Here is a 15271-nt window from a genome sequence, read left to right as displayed (position 1 = left end):
AGCTTAGGCTGGTGTGCCTGTCTGCAGGGAATTTAATGTTTTCAAGAACTCTGCAAATTGGGGTTTCTGGCCTCAAAGATGGCCATGTCCTAATCCCAGACCCTTGAATATGGGGCTTTGTAGATGTAAAAAAATGAGCTGAGAAGTGGAGGACCTATCTTGGCTTGGAACCTCTCCCAGCTGTGCCAGGGAGATGCAGGAAGGCAGACTCTGGAGGTGAGAAAACAGATTCTCCCCTGCAGCTGCTGGAAGGAACCGGCCCACTGGACTCCTAACTTACAGAATGGTCAGATGACACATTTGTGTTGCTTTAAGCCCCTAGGCAAGTTTGTGTGATTTGTTTACAGCGCAAAGGACAACTAACACCTGAATTAATTATTCTGTTTTGGTGAAGAGGAAGGGTGAGAGAGGTCACGGGGCAATTAGCAGAGGTGGGGGAACCCAGGTCAGGTGCATCCAGCCCCAGATTTCCACCTGACCTTCTGGAGCAAAAGGGCAGAGAACTTGTGCTTCTAGGAAGCTCGGCCCCTTTAAGGGCGGGGAGGGGCGGGGCTTGCTGTTGCCTGGAGGCCGGCCCAGCTTAGACGCGCCGCGGTGAGCGGTGCAGCACCTGGTGGGCCTGGTGTCTGAGCCAAGAGAGCGCCCCGCGAGAGCTCCCAGCGCCCCAGGCCCTGGAGGGACTTAACCGCCAAACGGACCCGCCTCCGAGGACCTGAGCAGGTGCGTGGTGGGCGAGGAGGGCCTTAGGGAAGGGCAGCAAGCTCGGGGACCCCCGGGCTCCGAACTCGCGCTCCTTTTATGCTGCCTCGGGAAAGAATAAACAGTTACGAGAACAACACGGTGTCTAGGCAGGGAGGACAGAAAGAGGTTAAGGAGAAACACGCCAGGAGAGAGGAAACTGGCCTGTCGTTCAGATTTCACTGATATGGGACCAGAAAGCCTTTATAGCCAAAGCCTGCCCGAGTTCAGATGTGAGCAGCTTGCTTAGCTGAGAAGACAGGAATGGGGTGGGGTGGAGACTGAAGGAGTGATTTTTTTTTTAAATGAGTAATTCACCTATTGTTACTCCTCACCTGAGGATATTTTTCTATTGGTTTACAGAGAGGGGGATGGGGGGGGAGAGAGAGAGAAGAACATCAATGTGAGAGACACATCGATTGGGTGCCCCCCCCCCCGCCCCGATCCGCACCCCTGGCTGGGGCCAGGCATTGAGCCTGCAGGGATTGACCTGGAATCAAACCGAGACCCTTCCGTTGGCAGGCTGTGCTCTATCCACTGAGCCAGCCCAGCTAGGGCGAGTGGGAGGTTTTGGATGAAGAGAGAAGCAGGACTGTACGAGCGAGCGAGCGATAGAGGTGGGGTGGAGCGAGCAGGTGAGGTTCAGAGGACGCCTCCAGGCAGCAGAGTGCGGGCACCCCCTGTATCCTCTGGGCACACCAAGAGGGGTGGTGCCTTGTACTCCAGGACTGGGATGCTTTCAGGGGGCCGGTTTTAGAGGGCCATGGAGTCATACCCCTCAGCTCGACCTTGACACCCTGTTTCTGGCTGGCATAGGGGGTGTTCAGTCAATGGTAGTGCTGGCACAGGGAGTAAGGGGCCAGTGACTTCAAGTTCTAAAACAGGAAAGTGACATGAAATCATCACTCCATTACTGGTTGTGTGCCCTTTCCCATACTTTGGAAATGTTTCGTGCATCAATTTATTTAATTCTTATAAGGAAACAAGGTGCTGTTATTCCTATTTGGTATCTGGGGCAGAAGGACAGTAAGTAACTTGCTCAAGAACACACAGCTGGTCAGGGGGACCAGGGAGCCGGGATCGGCTCTGAGCACGTGGCCGCAGGAGACAGGCGTTCACAGCATGGGCTGGCAGCATGCTAGACCTCAGGTTAAGTAGCCATTTTTCATGGACAGGATTACCCTTACTGGGACAGTATTAGTCAACAGTGGTTCCAATTTAAAAAATATTTAGGAACAACCAATGTATATTGAGGCTATATTATTTTTATAAACTGGTAATGCCTATTGTAATTTTTCACGCTTTTAGGAGAACAGTAATGGCATTGGGTTGTAAAGCTAACATTTCAGCTACGAGTGAAACCCTCAAGGATGTAGAGACATAATTTTTATTTTTCCAGGTAAAGCTCATCAGTGACTTGAAACAAACAGCTCTCAAAGGGCTCTGATACTTAAATAAAGGCCATGGTGAAAGAAAAGAGAAAAACAGACAAAAAGGTGGATAAAGCTGCCCACTCTCCCTCATCTCTCACCGATAATCCAGAGCTTTCCAAGCCAGACGGCAATTCTGCTCGACAAGTAATATCCCCCATCATCGTCCCACAGTTGGGACTGAGTGAACCAGGATCCAAACGGGGGTCCCGAAATGGTAATCAGCAGGCGGAAGATACCCTTCAGTATGAAGACCCCATTCTGACCAATCTCATCGTGGAAAGGTGACCTTAACGGGCGGTATTGTCCAGGCTGTGCTGCTCTCCTCTCTGCTGAACTTGAGATCTCGGGCTCTTTCCCGCCTCAGGGCCTTTGCACTGGCTGTTCCCTCTACCTGGGGTCCTCTTCCCGGCGTTCTTCTGATGGATGTTTTGTCTCAGACCCTTTAGGTCTAAGTACAACTCTCATGTCCTCTGAAAGGCTTCCACCCTGACTGACTGTATACAGTAGCCTCCTCCCCTGGTTACTTCTTTCACAAAAACTGACCTCGATATGGAATTCTCTTGTTCGTTTGTTTCCTGTTTATTGTCTGTCCTCAGTGAACTGTAAGCTCCCCAGGCAGGAACTTTCCAGTCTTGGTCACAGTTCACAGTTCTTGGCCTGGCTTGTAGAAGGGGACAGGCATCCAGCGGCCCTCGGGGAGTGTTTATTGGGTGAATAAATGTGACAAGTGTTTCTTCATTCATGTTAATTATGTATCTTAACCCACTGTCACTTGGCTTCACTCATGTCATGACCTTGAGTCTTATTTCTCTGTAGCTATGAAGGGGAAAAAGTCCATGGACTATATGAGGGAGAAGGCTTTGCAGTCTTCCAGGGAGGCTGCACCTACCACGTGAGTGACACATTCGGGGGCTCGGCGGGGAGGAAGGCATGGGGTGATGGTAGTTTTAGATGTGCATCAGACAAATCCACTGATTCTTCAAAAGAACTCGGAAGTCCTTACTGCTGATTTTATTTTGGACACTGTCTACGTATTTTAAGGTAAAAACATGGCTCAGCACAACTGAAGTAGTCCTTTTATTGATCTTTATTTATTGTACAAACATTAAGGTTACTACAGTAAAGAATGAAGAATAAAAGCCAGTATCATCATCCTCTTGCCATAAATGTTTTTAATTTGCTATGTTCCTTTCATTTCTTGAATGGATGTATCAGTATTTTCACCTGGGAATATTCATTTAAATTTTTTTTTTAATTTTTTATCCTCACCTGAGGATATGTTTGTTTATTTTAGAGAGAGAGAGGAAGGGGGAGAGAGAGAAACATCGATATGAGAGAGAAACATTGATTGGTTGCCTCCTATATACACCCCGACCAAGGATTGAGCCTGCAACCTAGGTATGTGCCCTGACTGAGAATCGAACCCACAACCTTTTGGTGTATGGGACCGATGCTCCAACTAACTGAGCCACACAGCCAGGGCTGGGCATATTCATGTTGTACATAACATATTGGATCTTTTTTTACTTCTTTTTTCACTTTGTATTGCCACATGGTTTCATAACTTAAATTGTTTCATTGTGGTAAACATATGTAACATGAAATGTATAATTTCAACCATTTGTAAGTGTCCAGTTCAGTGGCATTAAGTGCATTTAGCAGGTTATACAAACTTCACCTCTGTCCGATTCCAGAACTTGTTCATCATCCCAAACAAACTCTGTACCTATCAAACACTAACTCCCCATTCCCTCTTCCATAATAATTACTTTAAACATTGCATAGTGTTCTAATTCAACTGTGCCATAGTTGTTGGATACTTTGGGGCATTTTCATTTTTTGCCTTGATTAATAATGCCACAGTGAGGGTATTCATTCATTCATTCAGATTATCAGAGAAATATGTGATTATTATAGGATCACAAATTTTTGTGGTTGAGGCCACAGGCATGAGTTTTAGTTCCCCGAATTTTTCCCACTTAACATACAACATGTTCAATTTCCTGTGTCACAAAAACTCTCAAAATGCAGACACAGATTGAATTCAGGCTCCCGTTTAACAACAACTGCCCAGGACTGCCTGCCCAGTGTAAGTTCTAGGGAGCTGGATTTTTTCGGACCCCTCCTCAGACCCTTCTTAGAACAGGATGGATGCCGGCTCAAAGGCGGGCTCTGCCGCCGTTGCGAACGTGTGGACAAGCACGGTCGTGCTGGTGCAGGTGAACGGGGAGGAAGCTGTCGTGTGACATCAGTGACTGGTCCCAAGGGTTTGTCGTCCTTCTGTTTTGAAGGGTATGTTTTCAGAAGGACTCATGCATGGACAAGGGACTTACGTTTGGGCCGATGGAGTGAAATATGAGGTAAAGCATAGACTATGTCATAGTTCTAAACTATAATTATGAGATTTAATGGTCAGGGTCCCACAATTAAACATACTACTTTCATAAATGTAATTCAGCACATGGGTTAAAGGAATCCACAGAACCAAAGAATGTAGGTGAAAAGTAACTGGTTACCGCCCGGGACCCTCTGGTATTGTTAGCAGTGTCACTGGTTCTAGAAGGTTCTGTGTTCTGTGCAAGGACAGCACACCTGCGTGTCCTCGGCTTCTCCTACCTTTTACAGTTTATTATACACTCTCTTCTGTACGTTCATTGCTTCGAGATCAAACCACAGCCATCCATGCAGGTCTCCCTGTTTTCGCTGGCTGCTTGTGTTCCACTATGGGCAACTCTCTTAACCCATCTTGCTGGGCTGAGGGGAAGATGCATTTTTAAATCATTTGCTAGAACCAAACTGCCCTCCAAGAGAGGGCTCGGGTGTCCACTCCCACTCACAGCCTCCTTCGGGGTGGGTTCCAAGAATCCATGTACCCACGGCCGGGTGTCCCCTGCTTGCTGCTTGGAGCTCAGTCTGCACACAGCTTCCAGATGCATTCTTCTGCCCGGGCTCCTACCCAGTGGAGGGACCGGGTGAGGGCGGACGGGCTGTGTAGCGAAGGAAGGAGGAGGGTGGGAGCTGGGGGGGTAGTTGCATGTTTCCATGGGAGGAGAGGCAGGTATAGATGGGCAGTCGAGGACGTGTCTCAGACACCCCCCCCTCCCCCCAGGCTCAGAAATCGCTCTCTGCCTGCTCGCTGACTCTTTGGCCTTCTGCCTCAGGGGGACTTTGTGAGAAACATCCCCATGCACCGAGGCATGTACACGTGGCCGGACGGCAGCACCTACGAAGGAGAAGTGATCAACGGCATGCGCAACGGCTTCGGCGTGTTCAAGTGCAGCACGCAGCCCGTGTCCTACATCGGCCACTGGTGCCAGGGCAAGAGGCACGGGAAGGTGGGTGAGGCAGCCACGGACGGCCCTCTGTGCATGGGGTGACCAGGCCCGAGGGCGGGAAGCGGGGCTGTGAAGGTAGATCATATCCACTGTTGGTTTGTTTATTGGGGTGCAATTCATACCCCAGGAGATAAACCATTTTAGAGGGAGCAATTCAGTGGCATTTAGCACATTCTCCAGGTTGTGCAAACACAACCTCTTTCTTGTCCCAAAACATCTCACCACTCCAAAATAAACCCCGTACCCATTAGGTAGTTACGCCATAGCCCCCTTCCACTGTGCCCTCCCCCGCCCCTCCCAGTCTCAACAATTTGCTTTCTGTTTCTACGGGTTTACCTACTCTGGACGTTCTGTGTGAAATAGAACCATACCATGTGTGACCTGTTGTGTCTGGCTTCTTTCAGTCAGCCGCATGTTTCTGAGGTTCGTCCCTGTTGTGGGCACTTCGCCCCTTTGTAGGGCTGAAGCATGTGCCACTGTGAGGAGGAGCCACGGTTGGTTCATCCATTCTCCCGCTGCTGGGCGTCTGTGCCGTTTCCATCTTGGGCCGCTGTGAACAGTGCTGCTGTGACTGGGTGCACAGAGTCACTGGAGGGCTTGCGCTCAGATCTTTAGGGGATATATCTGGGAGAGGAATCGCTCGGTCACGCGGCACCTTGACGTTTTAACGTTGGTAAAGCCACCAAGCTGTCTTCCGCAGTGGCCACACCGTTTACACCCGCACCTGCAGTGCAGGTTCTGTTCACTTTTAAGCAAGGTGGCTGTTTTTGGTACGACTGTTTGCTTTTGTGTGGGACGGTGTTTTTAGAAAATGTCACAAGAAAACGTTTACCATCGTAATCCTCACTTTCCTGAGGTTTAGACTGTTGGGTTGTGTTGTTTGGCTTGGTTTTAGCTCATTGCCGATCACTTCGGATATGTCGGAGGGGTTGGGGTGGTGGGGTCTCCACCGAGGCACCTGAATGGCTGCAAGAAGAAACAAGTTAGCTTGACAATGAGGAAGATAGAAATATCACACACGCACACACTCACACACGCACACACACACACACACACACACTCACACACGCACACACTCACACACACACACGCACACACGCACACATGCACACACGCACGCACTCATGCACACACACACGCGCACACACTCGCACACACGCACACACTCACACACGCACACCAGTGAACAAGCAAGCAATCTGAGGCCACTCAGTGTAGATCCAGATACCTTGCCCCGTGGCCATCCCCTGGAGGAGTGAGCTAAGTAAGGTGTCCAAATGGATAAAGGAAAAAGGGTTTGGTACATAAGTGAGTGACCTACAGATATATGAAAGGCGCTACTATTCACTTGGGTGACAAAACAGGATTTCTTTAGGCACGTATCTGCCTGACAGTTACGAAGGTAATGAGTATACTGAACGTGAGGAATGTTCACGCCCTCAAGTGGCACTTTGTTAAAAAGGAGTAACTGGTTTGCGACATTATCTCATTCTCCCTTGGCGGACACTTGACCATATTCTTGACTACGAAACAGAAACGTATCACAGATTGTATGTCTTGCTTAAGTGTGATGTTTGACTTGTGTATAGTTTAGGCTCCTTAGATTTACAGAGTATATTTTTATCTTTGCCTGTAAGAAACCATTGTCTTAAGATGCTTGATTTTTTTTTTTTAAATGGTATTATTTCTTTCAGGGTTCCATTTATTACAATCAAGAGGGCACCTCTTGCTACGAGGGGGACTGGGTTCACAACATCAAAAAGGGCTGGGGGATAAGACGGTAAGTGTCACCACTCCTCCTTCGGGGTCTGGGCGCAAAGCGTGCGGGACCCGGATGGTGTCCACCGAGGCTCCGTAAAGATAAGGGGCGGAAATCACAGGGAATGCATTTTCTACAGAAGCAGGTGGAGTATTCCAATGAACCCAAATAGAACCCCATGGTAAGAAAAATATTCTACAGAAAATGTAGAAAAGCACCATATTAAATGGTGTCCCATCATTCTGTTTTACTTTAGTCTATGTAAAAATGGCCTTTCTTTGTTCTCTGTTAGTCATGGATCTCCATGATACAGGTTATATTTTCTGAAGAATGTTGGCACATTTGCTTGATTTTTAGATCAAGCTGATAAAGTCAAAATATTTGCAGGCAAAATATCACCTAATTATAATACCCCAGGAAATTATTATTATTATTATTAATCCTCACCCAAGGATATTTTTCCATTGATTTTTAGAGGGAGTGGAAGGGAGGGGGAGAGAGAGAAACATTGATGTGAAAGAGACACATCGATTAGTTGCCTCCCACATGGGCAAGGGGATTGAGCCTGCAACCAAGGTACGAGCCCTTGACTGGAATTGAACCTGGGACCCCTTCAGTCCGTGGCCCAATCCTCTACCCACTGAGCCAGACCATCTATGGCCAGGGAATTATTTTCAAAGATTTAGGCCCACTGGCGTGGCTCAGTGGTTGAGCATGGACCTATGAACCAGGAGGTCACTGTTCAATTCCCTATCAGGGCACATGCCCAGGTTGTGGGCTCGATCTCCAATGTGGGATGTGCAGGAGGCAGCCGATCAGTGTTTCTCTCTCATCATTGATGTTTCTCTCTCCCTCTCCCTTCCTCTCTGAAATCAATAAAAATATATTTAAAAAAAGATTTAAAATGACTGCCCTTATTCACTTTGTTACTATTAGATGACCAGATGGTTTAATAAAGTAATTTATTCTACCTCCTAAGATGATTTTTTTTTCTTTACCAACCACATACCCATCCTTTGAATTTAAATACAGGGTAGATTGTATAAGTGAGAGAGTTGGATTTCTTCATAAGAGTGCAGGGAGAATGTCTTAAGAGAAAGTCTTAGTAAAGGTATATGAGGTAACGGATTGTTTTGAATTGTTATGGGGTGTTTTGTTTTTTGTCCTAGTTACAAATCTGGAAATATATACGAAGGTCAGTGGGAAAACAACATGCGCCATGGGGAAGGCACGATGAGATGGCTGACAATTAACGAAGAGTACAGTGGTCAGTGGGAGAATGGCGTCCAGGTACCCCGCCAGCTGGTTTTAGCAGAGTATACGCAGAGGTGGATGCTCTGCTGATCCACAGCACATATGTTATTTGGTATGGTGTTGTATGGCAGTCTGAAATTCAAGTTCTGCTACATTTAGAAACTCAACTTACATTTCCTGGTCTAAACCAGGCTTTTGTAACGCTGTTTTCTTATTTAGTTTGCTCGAAAGGTCTTCCACACAAATTAGATTCTATTCTACCAATGGCGAATGCAAAATGCACATGATATCTATGAGGACTGAGACCATTATTTACACGTTAGAAGCTATGTACTTTCTATGGTTCATTTCATATCCTCTCTAATAAAATGGTAATATGCAAATTAACCATCACTCTGCTACATAAGCCATGCCCACCAGCCAAGCCATGCCCACCAGCCAATCAGGGCGAGTATGCAAATTAACCCCAATCCAAGATGGCTACAGCCACAGAGAGCAAGGTTTCCCAGGTAACAGAGGAAGCCAAGCTTTCCATAGCCGTTGCAGGCCTAAGCCTCCACTCAAGCTACAAAGTTTCAATTATAGAAGGTAAACAAATTCAAACAAATGGCAGCAGAATGGAGCTTGAGAGAGCAGGCCAGGGTTGCCGCCGGCAACAGGGGAAGCAAAGCTTTCCGCACACCCTGGCCGGGCCCACCCGCTTAAGGCAACAAAGTTTCAATTATAACCCCAACACAAATGGCTGCGGGCCTCGGAGGGAGCCCCAGGCTTGGCTCCTCTCCAGGCTACAAAGTTTCAATTGTAGAAGGAAAATAAATCCCAGATACCAGGGCCACCCCTTGGGTTGCCAGGGGGCATGGCCCGCCTGCAAACCACCACAGACCCCTCACTCAGGCCGCCCCACACCCCAAGGGAACCCCACCTGATCCGGGACGCCCTTCAGGGAAAACCAGCTGGCCCCCACCCGTGCACCAGGCCTCTATCCTATCTAATAAAAGAGTAATATACAGATTGATCATCACTGCAACACACAATATAGCTGCCCTCATGTGGTCAAAGATCCTGCCCCCATGTGGACACAAGATGGCCACTACAAGATGGCCAGCAGGAGAGGGCAGTTGGGAGGCACCCGGCCTGCAAGGGAGGGCAGTTGTGAGGGACCAGGCCTGCAAGGGAGGGCAGTTGAGAGGGACCAGGCTTACAAGGGAGGGCAGTTGGAGGTGACCAACCCTGCAGGAGAGGGCAGTTAGGGGTGACCAGGCTGGCAGAGGAGGGAAGTTGGGGGCAAACAGCAGAGTGGTTAGGGGGTGATCAGGCTGGCAGGCAGAAGCGGTTAGGGGCAATCAGGAAGGCAGGCAGGCAAGCAGTTGGGAGCCAGCAGTCCTGGATTGTGAGAGGGATGTCCCAGATTGGAGAGGGTACAGGCTGGGCTGAGGGACAACCCCCCACTGTGCACGAATTTCGTGCACCGGGCTTCTAGTAGTTTATATTGCTAGGATTTTTCTGATGATATCTTGTACATATTAATCTGGTAACCAGGGACTTTGCTAAAATCAGATAATAGTTCTAGTCACTTTCTTATAGATTCCTTGGGATTTAAAAAATTGAGACATCATATTGCCTATAGTCAACCTTGTATCTTTCTTTCTAATGAGTGCCATTTTTTTCCTCTGGCTGATTGCACTGGCTAAGACTGAATAGGAGTGGAGAGAGCGGACATCCTTGCGCTGTTCCTGATCTCGGTGGGAAAGAATTCAGTCTTCTGTCAAGTGTGATGTTAGCTCTAGGTTTTTCATAGATGCCCTTCATCAGGTTGAGGGAGCTCTCTTTAATTTTTAATTTGCTTATAGTTTTATCAGGAATTGATGTTGAAGATGTCTAAGGCTTTTCCTGCCTCTAGTCAGATGATCATGTGGATTTTCTTTTCTTGCCTGCTGATATGTTGAATTACATTGATCGATTTTCAAATGTTGAACCAACCTTGCATTCCTAGGATAAACCCAGCTTGGTCATGATGCTATTATCCTTTTTATGCCTTGCTGGATTCCATTTCCTCAAGCTTTGTTGAGAATTTTTGTATCTACGTTCATGAGGGATATTGATCTATTCTTTGCTTATAATGTCTTTGTAAGTTTTTAGTAATGAAGGTAATGTTGGCCTCATAACATGACTTGGAAACTTTTCAGGAAGAGTTTGTAAAATTGGTATTACCTCTTTCTTGGTGGTTTAGTTGAATATGCCAGTAAAGCCTGTGGGCCTGGAGTTATTTTTGTGGGAAGAGTAACTATAAATAACTACATATTAGCTATAAAATGTATTTCTTTAGTAAATAATGTGCCATTCAGCTACAAAATGTATTTCATTAGTAAATAATGTGCTATTCATTTATTATTTTTTAATTTTTAATTATTTTCTTTTTTGTTAATCCTATGTTTTCATTGACCTTTAGGGAGAGTGGAAGAGAGAGGGAAAGAGAGAGGAACATTGATGTGAGATAAACTCATTGGTTGGTTGCCTCCTGCACAGCCTTGACCAGGGCCCCGGGCCAGGGAGGAGTCTTCAACCAAGGTACATGCCCTTGAAAAGAATAGAACCTGGGACCCTGTATCCACTGAGCCAAACTGGCTAGGGCTTCATTTATTCTTGAGTAAGCTTTGGAAGTTTGTGTTATTGAAGGAATTTGTCCATTTCACACAAATTATTAAATTTATTGGCATAAAGGTCATAATATTTATTTATTATTTTAATATACATAGGATTCATAGGGATACTAGTAATTTTTGATACTAGTAATTTTTGCTTTTTCTGTTTTTCTTCATTAGTCTTGCTAGAGGTGTATCAATGTCATTAAAATTCTCATATCCAATTTTAATTTTATTTTCTTTGATGTCTTTCAGTTTTCACTTTGATATCTGCTCTTTGCTATTATTATTGCATGCTTTGGGTTTTATTTGCTCTTCTTTTCCTAGAGTTATAAGGTGGGAGCCTTACTAATTGGAGACAGTTCTTCTTTTTTAATATAAGCATTTAATACTACAGTTGTTTTTTTTCCCTCTAAGCACTGCTTTATCTGTATCCAACAGATTCTGATACATTATGTTTTAATTTTTGTTCAGTTCAAAATATTTTCTAATTTCCCCATGACTTACTCTTTAGCCTATAAATTATTATGAAGTATGTTGTTTCATTTCTAAATATTTGGGGATTTTTCCAGATATCTTTCTGTTGTTGATTTTATAGTTTATTAATTCCACTGTAGTCCAAGAATACACTTTGTATGATTGCATTTCTTTTAAATATGTTTATTTTATGGCCCAGATAATGACTGTCTTGGTGAATGTTAGATGTATTTCTGCTTTTGTTGAGTGGAATGTTCCATAGATGTCAACTAGATTAATGTGATTGTTCAGGTCTTCTGGTCATTACTCATTTTCTGTCTACTTTTTCTATCCATGTCTAAGAGTGTTGAAGTGCCCAAGTTTAATTGAAGATTTGTCTATTTCTCCTTTCATATACATCATATATTTCGAAGCTCTGTTATCAGGTGTATACACGTTTAGGGCTTAATCGAGGTTACCTCTGGAAAGTGGGATTTTTTTTAATCTATCTTCACATTAAAAATAAATTAATCACTATCAAGCCAGGCACTTTCTATGCACTATCTTCAGTCTTTGCACCCAACCTGCAGGGTAGATATTACTTCCATTTTACAGACGAAAGACAAAGGCTTCAGTAATTTGCCTGAGGTCAGAAGGTTAATTAGGAAGTAGCTGAGCTGAGACTGAACCCAATTCTGTGAGACCCTGAAGTCCATGTTCTTTGCCCCTTCAAATAAGTCATTGTTTTTAACCCTTACCTAACTGTCAATAGATTCAGGTACAAAGAGGAAATACCTTGAACATTTCTCATGGGCATCTCCTTTCTTTTCAGAACGGTTTAGGAACACACACATGGTTTCTAAAGAGAATCCCCAACACCCAGTACCCTTTGAGAAACGAATACCGAGGGAACTTCGTAGATGGATGTCGTCATGGCCACGGGAAGTTTTACTACGCCAGTGGAGCCATATACGAGGGGGAGTGGGTTTCCAATAAAAAACATGGCATGGTGAGTACCGACCTGTGACGTGACATTTTAAAGACTATGTAAAGCACTTGAAATACAGTACATAGGATCACTTACTGCTTTGTGCAGACGGTTACAAAAATTTAAAAATAATTACCAACATAGTTTCCTGATATCTAGAGGTTGTGTGTGTGTGTGGTTTTGGTTGTAGAAAATCTAGCTTAATCTTCAATAAGTTATTAAAAATAACATGGGCTTCTATGTGGTTTGATTCAGTGACTCAGTGTTGCCAGGTTTTCTCTTTCTATCTCTCTATCTACCCATGATGTCCCCTGCCATGTCAGCCTCACCCTTACGCTGCCACCTCCCTCAGGATTGCAAGATGGCTGCCGTGGTCCCTGCCTTCACATCTGCATCCCACACTAACTAGAAGGGGAGCAGAAACTCTTTTTCAAGAAGCTTTCCACAAACATCTTGAAGCTGAACTGAATGGGTCATTTGCCCATCTCTGAATCAGACTGACGAATGGCCTGGGTTTCACAAATACCGAGAGAGTCCCTTTTCTGTGACGGGCACTCTGCTGGCCATTAGCATACTTTAATAAGACACATTCTGTGACCTAGGGGTGCTTACAGTTGGGGAGAGGTTGTGAGGCAGATACAGCAAGAAGAGAGGGGAGGAGGAGGATTTCTGCAGTGACATGAGAGACTAGGAACCTGATTATGTGTGGACTAAGTGCATATCTTAAAAACAAACAAACAGAAACTCCAAACTCGTTGTTTGTTTGTTAATCCTCACCCAAGGATATTTTTTCCCATTGATTTTTAGAAAGAGTAGAAGGGAGGGACAGATGAAGGGGAAGAGAGAGAGAGAAACATCGATGTCAGAGAGACATATCAATTGGTTGCCTCCTGCACACACCCTAACTGGGGCCGGGGATCAAAACCACAACCCAGGCACACGCCCTTGACTGGGAATTGAACTGGGAATTGAACCCGAGACACCACTGTCTGCGAGCTGACTCTCTAACCACTGAGCCACGCCGGCCAGGGCAAAACTCCAAATTCTTGAGAAAGATTTTGATGTACCTTTACCAATGGCTTTCTAAGAAACTTTTTCCTAAACTTCAAAAGTTACCTTTGTATCTGCAGGGCCGATTAACTTTCAAGAATGGACGCGTGTATACTGGCCCTTTTTCCAATGACCACATAGCGGAGTTTCTAAGTCTCGACGACGAGTTACTACATTACCAAGACCCGTCTGCCGTGTCTGACCTCAGGAACCAGTACGGAGGGTCTTCCAGTGCCGGTAGGGAGGTCCCCCTGCCGGCTGAGAGTTCACTGACCTGCATTCTCCATGGCTCCACTCATCACAGCACCCCCAACACCCCAGGAGGCAGAAGCTTCCCGGGAGCGACTGCCTATTGATTCATTTACTGAGTGTCCTGGGTGACATTGGTTAATGAAATTATACTGGTTTCAGGTGTGCAATGCCATCTGTTTGGTAGGGTTTTGGAATGCTCTTGTATCGCACGTCTGCGGGAAATTATTTTGGCATAGCGCTGGAAAATGTCCACATTGCCTGTCACAGTTATCCCCTGTGTTTGCCTCCATCTGCTAGAGATTGTCAGAAGGCTTAACGGCAGTGAGAGTCTATCCGTGCTAGGCTCGAGCGTCGAGCTGGACCTAGTTCTGTTGCTAAACATGTACCCTAAGAGAGAGCAACCGGAGGAAAAGAAGCAGGTAAGAACCTTTCGCACTGTCGCAAATTTGTCTTTAGGCTTAAGTATTTTTTTTAAAAAACTGACTTTTCAATGACAGTTGACGGACGCCGGTATAGACTTTGTGTTTCAGCAGCTCTCCTGACGCCCTCTTCTGTTCCGGGTCCCGCCCGGGGCCCACCCGGCCTAGTCCCCCCGCCCTTTAGCCTCCGCCAGTCTGTCGCGGCTCCCCCGTCCCTCCTGACGTGGAGACTTTGGAAGGGCACTGGTCAGTTATTCTGAAGACTGCCCCTCGTTTGGGTGTAACTGATGTCTTCTCAGGATCATAGGTCTTTATTCTCTGTTCTCAGAATCATTTTGTCAAAGTGTGGGTGTCTTTTCCTGAGCCGGTTCTGGATCATTCTCGTCTCAGCTGGAGCAAGCTGCAGCCTCCTGGCTGTGTACAGACCCTTTCCCATCCGAACGGCTGCCTTTGCTGTCAGTCAGTGTCACTGGTTAATCGGGCCCTGACATCCAGCCCTCCCCCCAACCCGCCTCTGTCAGCCCCCCCCCCCCTCACCATGCCTCCCGTTCCCAGTCTGCTGAGGGTGTTCATCAGGAATGGATGTTACGTTTTGTCAAATGCATTGATGCGATCACGCGTTTGTTCTTAGTTATCAATACGGTGACTTACACGGACTGACTTTTCAGAGGTTGAACTGGCCTTGCAATCCCAGGATAGACCCCGCTTGGTGTGGACACGGTCTATTTTTAAATACGTGGCGAGATTGGATTTGCTGGTCTGTTGTCTCGGAGTGTTGTGTCTGCTCCTGAGGGGTGTTTATCTGTGGACAATGAATGTGATGGCTGCCGTGCAGACGGGCTGCTAGCCCCGAGCAGCAAGAAAGGGGTTCCCTTGTCCAGATGGCCGCATGTTTTCTCCTGTCACTCAGAAACTGCACGCTGCGGACCTGGGGTCGGGTGGGGA

At 46.2% G+C, this 15271-nt stretch overlaps 1 protein-coding gene across 1 annotated transcript in view; it reads left to right on the top strand.

The window, feature by feature from the left end:
- Positions 1-1245: 1245 nt before the first annotated feature.
- RSPH10B (radial spoke head 10 homolog B) overlaps positions 1246-15271 on the top strand; it is a 32074-nt gene continuing 18048 nt past the window's right edge. The window contains exons 1-9 of the mRNA XM_079771492.1: positions 1246-2452; positions 2988-3063; positions 4463-4531; positions 5333-5506; positions 7201-7286; positions 8435-8555; positions 12450-12626; positions 13736-13892; positions 14205-14326. Of these exons, the coding sequence (XP_079627618.1) occupies positions 2202-2452; positions 2988-3063; positions 4463-4531; positions 5333-5506; positions 7201-7286; positions 8435-8555; positions 12450-12626; positions 13736-13892; positions 14205-14326 (1233 nt within the window). The 5' untranslated portion in view covers positions 1246-2201. The remainder of the gene's footprint in view (positions 2453-2987; positions 3064-4462; positions 4532-5332; positions 5507-7200; positions 7287-8434; positions 8556-12449; positions 12627-13735; positions 13893-14204; positions 14327-15271) is intronic.

The sequence above is a fragment of the Cnephaeus nilssonii genome (assembly GCF_951640355.1).
Source record: "Cnephaeus nilssonii genome assembly, chromosome: 5".
Taxonomy (NCBI): domain Eukaryota; kingdom Metazoa; phylum Chordata; class Mammalia; order Chiroptera; family Vespertilionidae; genus Cnephaeus; species Cnephaeus nilssonii.
Note: the sequence above shows the minus strand (reverse complement) of the source record. Positions and strands in the feature narration are given on the sequence as shown.